Source organism: Nylanderia fulva, unplaced genomic scaffold (assembly GCF_048542155.1).
Source record: "Nylanderia fulva isolate GAGA-0341 unplaced genomic scaffold, ASM4854215v1 Scaffold2, whole genome shotgun sequence".
In the NCBI taxonomy this organism is placed as follows: Eukaryota; Metazoa; Arthropoda; class Insecta; order Hymenoptera; family Formicidae; genus Nylanderia; species Nylanderia fulva.
This window is the reverse complement of record NW_028190263.1, coordinates 8103774-8112554: the sequence shown is the minus strand read 5'-3', so window position 1 is coordinate 8112554 and position 8781 is coordinate 8103774. Positions and strand designations below refer to the sequence as shown.

The 8781-nt window shown below is 33.1% G+C and overlaps 1 protein-coding gene across 2 annotated transcripts in view; it reads left to right on the top strand.

Moving 5' to 3' along the window:
• Positions 1-7824: 7824 nt before the first annotated feature.
• LOC114937150 (Dpr-interacting protein eta) overlaps positions 7825-8781 on the top strand; it is a 152564-nt gene continuing 151607 nt past the window's right edge. The window contains exon 1 of one of the 2 annotated variants that reach the window (XM_085482149.1): positions 7825-8209. In XM_085482149.1, coding sequence (XP_085338275.1) covers positions 8101-8209 — 109 coding nt within the window. In that variant the 5' untranslated portion in view covers positions 7825-8100. The remainder of the gene's footprint in view (positions 8210-8781) is intronic. The other variant, XM_029310560.2, reaches the window with a different exon arrangement.

Genomic DNA, 8781 nt, shown 5'->3' with positions numbered 1-8781 from the left:
ATAATATATTTTCAAAAATAATATCTTATGATAAAATATCTCTACTTTTATATCTGTATTTTTATATATTAATTATATATAAATAAATGTATAATTATACATCTAATTGTAAAATTATATGTGTAATATGTCTATTTTTATATATAATTATATAAATTTATATGTAAATTATAAGGGTTCATATATAATCATGTCAAATTATATATGCAACATATAATATTTATATATATATATATATATATATAAATTTATATAACTATATATATAAAAAGCACTTTTATCTTATTATATGTATGGACATATTCCATATATTATTTTACGATTAATTTTATATATTTCTATGTAATTTTATATTGTTATATATAAAAAATTTGTCTATTATTTCTATTATGCGCATAATTTTAATTTCTTTTTCATTATATATATAATTTTTAATTCTTGAATTAGGGGGGAACAATGGATGCATGGAATTAAATCTCTTGTAGAGATTATTCCAATTTTAAATCTTGACCGTGACCAAGTAAAATTTGGTGCCTTGTGCACAGGTATTTAATTCTAACGAAAAAATTTAGTTTCGTTGGGATAACTCACTGTCATCCGCGATTTGGCTCTCATTGCCTGTCTTACACTTTAAAATTTATATTAATTCTTGAAGTTTTATTATGCACATAATAGAAATTCAGCACATTAAAATTATGCATATATTATTAATTCGGTGAATTGAAATTATATACGTAATAAAAATAGCAAGTGTGTTATTATTATAATCTTATTTCAATTACACAGTAATTTATATTTTTTTATTAATGTCTTTTTCAGTGTTCAAATATACCGCTAAGAAACTTTCCCGCGCGCGCGACCACGTGACATATAAGCGCGAACACGTACGTGAATTCAACCGCTTACTTCATGCCATACATCGCAGTTGTCGCATCACGCATACATGGCTCGGATCGTCCTCCCGTCTCCTCGTTCATCTTGAGTGAATTTTGCATACCAGCGAGTGCCAAGGGTGCCGAATCTAATGGTGAGTAATGATTAAACCTTATGTACATATTAATTCGTAAGACTAATTAGCGCGTTTGTCGATATTCGTGACTATCTCTGCATTCCATCGTTTCCGGTGTCCATGGAAATGAGCCGGCTTCCACGCATTAGCCAATGAAAAATGTCGAACAATTCCAACTATTACTTCAATCTCATTATTTCAGCTACATTAATATAGGTCTATATTCTTGTTAATGTTTCTTTCAGTACGATGCACCACGCTGTTAGAAGATATTTTTCCGTGCGCGCGATCGTGTGAAGTTGAGCGCGAAGCCGAAGCTGCTTCTTGTTCGTCGCGTCTCCTCGTTCGTAAATTCTCGAAGTAAATTCGCGTGTCGGGAGTGCCGAATCTAACGATAAGTGATGATTGTTTAGTTATCCTATATAATCGCGATTAGTGCGTGTCTCGTAATCGACGTGTGTCGCTCCGCGCTCCGTTCAATCATCGTCTATTGAAATCGACTTTTAATGCTCGCTTCGCGTAGTTCGCGACATTCGCTCGACCGATAAATGTTTCGAATTCCATCCAACATCCAAAGCATCGAAGAACATTGAGGAGCATCGGGCTATATGTAATAAATGGAGACAAGAGATTGTTACTGCGTCTGTGACGGTGAGTGTTCACATGTACCATTATTTACTATCAAATTATTCTTATCGAATATATTTTCCAAATGTTTTTGTCCTGCATTACAAAATTTGTCCCATAGAAACAAAAATATTCTATATTTTTAACGTCGAATTTTTTTATTAGTTATGACATCAACAAAAAAATAAATTACTTTAAATTGTATTTAAAGCACTATTAAAAAAAAAATCGAAAATATGCAACAGACAATATTCATAATTGTTTTTAGATTTTAATATACATATATATAAATATATAATAATAGCAATTTTAACAACAGATTGTTTTATTAGTTGTGATATCTATCAATAAAAAATAAATTGCTTAAAATTGAGTGAAGCACTATTTATAAAAAAATTCAAAAATATATAAATGCAACAGGCAATAATTATTTTTAGGTTTTAATATACATACAGGGTGTCCCATCAAAAGTGGCCACCCCCTTTTATCTTTGAAACTAAAAGAGATAGACCATAAAAATTATATATGAAATTAAATGGCTTAAACATAGATAGTTTTTGTAAGCAACCACTGTGCTCACAAAAAAGTTCAGTTTGAGCTATTTAATTTCATATATAATTTTTATGGTCTATCTCTTTTAGTTTCAAAGATAAAAGGGAGTGGCCTCCTTTGATGGGACACCCTGTATATATATAAATTTATATTTTTTAACATCGAATTTTTTATTAGCTATGATATTAATAAAAAAATTAATTTTTTTAAATTGTGTGAAACATCATTATAATACTGGTATATGAAAAATATAAATATAAATGCGATAGTCAATATCTATAATTATTTTTAAATTAATTTATATCTATATCTATATTCATATTTACTAATATATAAAGAGATAAAATTTGTTTGTTTCATTTGTTTGGGGTAATCTCAGAAACTACTAAACCGATTTAAAAAAAATTTTCACTAGTGAATAGCTTAGATAAGCTATAAAATTTGGTGTCAATAATAATTTTTTGAAATAATGATTAATTTGAGTGCTGCTATAACTTATATTTTATATTTCTATGTTGCAGACAATGCAAATTCAGGAGTGTCGTTAAAAGTATCGCGCGTGTTAATCAATGGATTTTGACGACCCTGACAACCTGAGAGGAGGAGGAGGCCTTAGGATAGGCATCAGGCATCGACGGAGCAACTCTAAGGTGAATATTATATATCGTTATATATATACATATTAATTACTATAAATTATATTTAGTAAATTCAGTTCATTTGAATAATTTAAAAAGAAACTTAGAGATTGTATAAAGTTTTAAGAGATATATAAATATATTTATATAAAACCTATAAAAGTTTCTACTTAAACATTTTTTTAATTTATAAAATTATGTTATTATATGTATATTTATATGTAGTTTATTATTGTCATGCATGAAATATCAAGTTTGGCGCGTCCAATAATAATGTTTTAAAATAGTAATTAATTTGAATGCTGATATATATTTTAAATTTTACATTTGTGTTACAGACAACGTAAGTTCGAACATCAACTACTTCGCAGTTGTGCATCGCAATGGTGAGTGAGATAAACTTTTATTTGATTTTAAGGTGACGAATTTATAGATCGTAGTTGCAGATTGTAGATAGAGAAATTCGTTGCCTCAAAATGGATAGACTAAAATGAATTAGATCAAAGTTACTTAGAACTATTGATAGATGCTTTTAATATATTTGCATAATTAAAGGATAAATTAAAGAAAGATATAAAGAATTTTAATTCAAATTTCACTCATTTATTTTATTTAAAGAACGCGCTTGTGATTTTATTAATTGTGATTTGATTTATTAATTGCATTAATAATTTATTCTTTTAACAAACATTGATTATCCTAATTTTTTGTTGTAGTCTATTCATCTATGTGTGATATATGAAAATACTTTACTTTGATTGATGTAATTCCAAGTTATCGATCAATTAAATAATGTATTTAACATGAATATTTTAATGAATTTTATTTTATTATAAATTTATTATAAGTAATAACATTATATATAATACATATATAATATATACATATACCTATACATATATTATTAGAAAAATATCACTGAAATTATTTTGATTGATGACTGGGCGTTATGTTAATTAAAGCAAAATTAAAGTTAACGATGTATAACAAACAATCGTGATTTCTTACGATCATATCCGAGCGTAAAATTATACTCATGTATCGGCGATTATAATGTAAGCCAGAATGTGGCCAATAAAGGTAAGTCCACTGGCCAAAAAATAGTTGATTTAATCGTGTAAATAATACTATTATAAAATACGGGTAAATAGCGTCAATACGATATATTCGATTTCTAATATTGGATATTTAACATGCATAATTGAAAATGCATAAATAAATATATACATATACATATATACAATTTTTTGATTGGGTATGTGTGTGCATTATCTAAAATGTACATGTATATACAAATATACATATAATAAGAGAGAATCTGTTAGCCTTGCGTTTTTCGTAAAACATGTTAGGTAGTGTAATATTAAATGATGAAAACGATAGGGGCTGAAGGTTCAAAATTAAAAGTTTGGCGGAATATCGTAATCGACAGGGTCGGTTGCAGTTTCGTGAGTCCTCGTACTTTTAGTCCGAGGGGCACAGAACGGCACGCAATAATCGGGGCGGGTTCTATCGCGTGGCTCGATCGTTTGGAGCTTGCTATCTGGAATCTTGATCGCTTCTGATCGAGCAATTATTCCGTGGCACTTCAATTTTCCACGATAAATTTTTACCGCGATCACCGAACCGGAGGAGGACATGCCAAAGCGCGGCAACATGAGAGGGTAACGGGAAAAATTTGTCGGAAAAATGGATAGCCATTGTCTTCGGCCTGACGGAAGGTAGAGACGAAATTGAGCCATCGATTATCGTCCGCAGGTTTGCATAGAAATTGCTGAAAATGTGAAAACCGATTTTGCAATATTTCGCGACTATAGCGATTAATTCATTGAAATAAACGCCAAGGGTTTTTTTTTCTAACTTGCTCTTTAAGATACTATCTCTCTTATTTCTCTCGTTAATAATTTGAAGCATGCGCGACAGGGAATGTATACGTTTCAATATAGTTTGATAGCTCAATTCTTGCTAAATGGAAATTTCGAAATCGCGACTTGCATACAATAAATGCAAATGCGAATGAAATTAATGCAAATATACGATGCGACCATATGATTGCATATAGGGTGATAAATATAATATAAGTGCGTTATCTCTCTCTCTCTCATTCTCGAGTAGCTGAAAATGTACGTTTCGCAACTCCTTCCCGTACGTTCTCGCGCGCGTGAGAATTTACATAACGGCATTTTATGCACGCTAGATATCATGCGTGCAATAGTCAGGCGTCAGACTTGTTCAGCCGCGCACAGAGTATCACAGACGTACGTATAACATGGGCCAACTTGAGGAGCCTCCAGGCAAATCGACGATGTGTGTAATCGAGCGACAGTGGTTGTGTAGCAGTCAGTAGCTGAGGAGAGGAACCGAGAAGGACTGTATGCGCTGTACACAGCCCTTCTAGCTTGCCGGGAGTTTCGAGGTTGTGTTGAAGGGGATATATCATCGGACTCCCCGTGATACAGTGTCCTTCATGCACATTTCGTTGGATCGTACATCACTCCCGACGTTACCACCCCGTAGCGCGCACAAGCAGGCCTTCCGATAGAATTACGTAATACGCGACGTCTTCGACCTCCTCTTCTGGAGAAGACGCCTAAAGCGTTTCCGTATCAAAGCAAAGTTTCGAAATAGAGAATCTACTTTTTTGACACACGAGAGAGAGAGAGAAAACTGGTTCCTTTATATCGCTATAGCCTTCGAATCTGTGTACAGGAATCGATAGTCTAAAGTTTCGCGTTCGCTGTTTTTTTTTCCAATTACTCCTCGGGTTCCTTTATCGGATGCGCCTGGAGAATAGTTTTCCGTAGTTATACGATGGTTTCCGTTAGGCAATTTAAGTAAAATATACAAGCGTCTGCGATGCAAAGAAAACTAACTTTTGATTTGATATACATTTTCTCTTTTCTCTTCGTCCCTCTGGTTTCTATCTCTTGATATTAACCGAGAAAGAATCGCATCTTCTCGCGAGTAATCGAAACAGTTATCGAACGCATCGCATTTCATCTTCAGGCAATCCTCGGGTGAATCTATAATTTTCATAGTCAAACTAGGATCCGATGCCCGAGGATTGATTGACGAGATTCCCTTTGATGGCGTATTGTCAGAGAGATAACCTGAATAGAATGAGCTTATTGCGTATATTCGAATATACACATACGCACATATGCGTGTGTGTGTGTGTGTGTGTATGTTAAAATTTTCATTTGCACGCGTACAGTCAGTGCACGTTGAATAAAATGAGTAATCTCTTTTCTCTTTTATGTAAAAATATTCGAAACTTTTTTTCTCACATTTTATACTGTCATCTTTAAAGAATTATATTAATATTTGATTAGATTTCATTTATCGATATAGTAAAGTATTAGCCGTAACAACAAAATCATTTAAATATATTTTATTTTTAAGCGTTAAAGACATTCGGCCAAACATTTAATGCAATTCTTATTGTATGTATAATAAACAGAATAATTAGAATCGTGAATAATGTATGCAATGGAACATTATTTTTAATTTTACTTTTAATTTGTAATTAGCTAAACACATTTGATAAATTCAATTCAATGCAATTTTTACATTTAATAAACAGAGTTTAAAATCACAAACAATATGATAGAAAATGTTTAATCTTTTTTGTGCAAATTTTTGATCGTGTTTAAAATAACATGTTAATTGTTATTTCACTGTATAATCGATTTTTTTTGTTAAGTAAAAATAATATAACTCTCTTCAAAGAAAATTCCCTCGAGGTTTTTAGAATGTCCACTTACATGCCATTCTTTGGATACGGACTTCTTTGTTTGTGTTCGCACTGCGTGGCAGAGGAAACTCTTTTCAGATTTGAATGTTTTATCACGTAGAGTGGTATCGATTCTATTTCTATGTGACTGCTAGAGAAGACGTCTAGTGTTGGAGCGCAGAATTTAAATCATTTCGCGCTACATCGCGCTACGCAAATATTCCACACTTATGTCTCTACATGGAGAGGCCGCGCTTCAGCAAAGTAAATATAATTTAACTCGAATTATATAAATCTCATGCTGCGCGTATGCCATGGAGAAGATATCTTTGAACTCGGAATTATAAATCAGATTAATAAGCCAGTCTCAACATTCTGAATCGCCACATTTGTGTGAATCTTTTGGTTGCAATTTTATTTTATCGGATTTATTTTATCTTAATATATTGACATTTTTCGATTGATAAGTTTCTTAAAGTTATTTAATTTATCAATTATCTTTATGGGTGTTATCCTTATTGAGAGAGTTATAATATATATATACGACGAGATAATATACATACACATAATGTGTATATTATAATTATTATTTTATTGTATATTAAAAATCGATTTTATACGGTATTTTTTTATACACGACATATAAGAGAAAAAACTCGATTTTAATGTCAATTTCAGTAAGTCTTATTAGAAGTTAATTCAAGAAATAACAAATTTATACACATATATTTTTTCTTTATTATATTATATTAAAATATTAAAATAAATTTTAGCTGTCCCTATATATACACATGAAATTTAATTATCAGCTGTGATAGCTAATATTTTTTAGCTATAGCATTCTCCGTTAAACTACAACTAAAACCATTAGTTACATAATATATGGACAGTTAAAATTTAGTTACGGTAGCAAATTTTTTATCCTTGATTATATTCTTGATTGACAATGATTTAAAAAAAAACAGTCTATTGTTTTATCCACCTCCCTGCATATCATACTTTCCTATTTTCTCGCGTTATTTCAACTGCGCATTCATCTGTAGCGACGCGTGAAATAAGTCCGACTGCGAGAGAAGGCTTAAGAGCCCTCTCGTCCCGCCATAATCACCGAGATCTAAGTAAATCCAGTTATGTCAGCGTAACTCAAAGCGAAGCTAGCCACGCGCATACGGCCAGCTAGTCAGTCAGCCAACCGGCCGGGAGCGTCGGCGCGAGTGACAGTGGTGCTCCACGACGCGGGAGATTTCATCCCCCTACGCGTCAGCGTCCGCGTCACGGCACGTCGAAGCGGGATGAACGGCACGACCGATAGGGGTGAGGGTAGGGATCCTGCCGGTTTCGCTCGCGCGCTCCACGGGGTTGCGATAGTGGGGGAGGTAAAGAGAAGGGGGATCGCCTCGTGGGGTGGCAAAGAGAAGGGGTAGTGCCTCGTGCGCGAAGTTGGATATACCGTATTTCGCGGCAGGTCGGGAGTTCAGTCTCGACGCGGCAGCGATACTCTAGTGTCGCGTGACACACGTGCGACACCGAGGCACACGTGTATGACGAGAATCATGGGTGAGATACGTGCCGTGCTGTGCCCGCGCCGACGACAGGTACCCCTTCTGGTAGTGACCACTCTGTTGGTGGGTGTTCGTACGGAGCTAGTCGGTGAGTAAATTATGTATTGTTTTTTTTTCTTCTGTGTGGTCCCGCGACTCGACTCGTTTTCATCGCGTAAGTCATCGTCGTGCCGAAATGACGTTAATGTCATCATCATCTGTCAAAATGATTATTGGAACTCGAAGAAAATCGCGCGATACGTTTGTGTGAAATTTGTGAGGAAATAAATTCTCTTTGGGTCCACGTGAACAGATTGTTCACAGTTTGTTGATAATGGAACAGTGCGATCAGGAACTATGTAGCATTTAATAATTTGAATATAACAAAAATTAACAAACTTTTTGAAGCTTATTAAAAAAAATAATTAAAGAGTAACAAAAGAGAACGTACTCGATCTTGGTGTAAAGTTGTAATAAAGTAATAACAGCAATTAATTGTTAAATGTTTCGGTTATTATTTAACCATCTTCAGTGACAAACTTTAGAACAGCAGTGATATCAGTCAAAAAACAACGATCTATCTCGACATATCAAACGGAAATCCGTTTAATTAGACATAAAATTCATATCAAACGGAATTCTGTTATGTCGAGATAGATCGTTGTTTTTTGACTGATATCA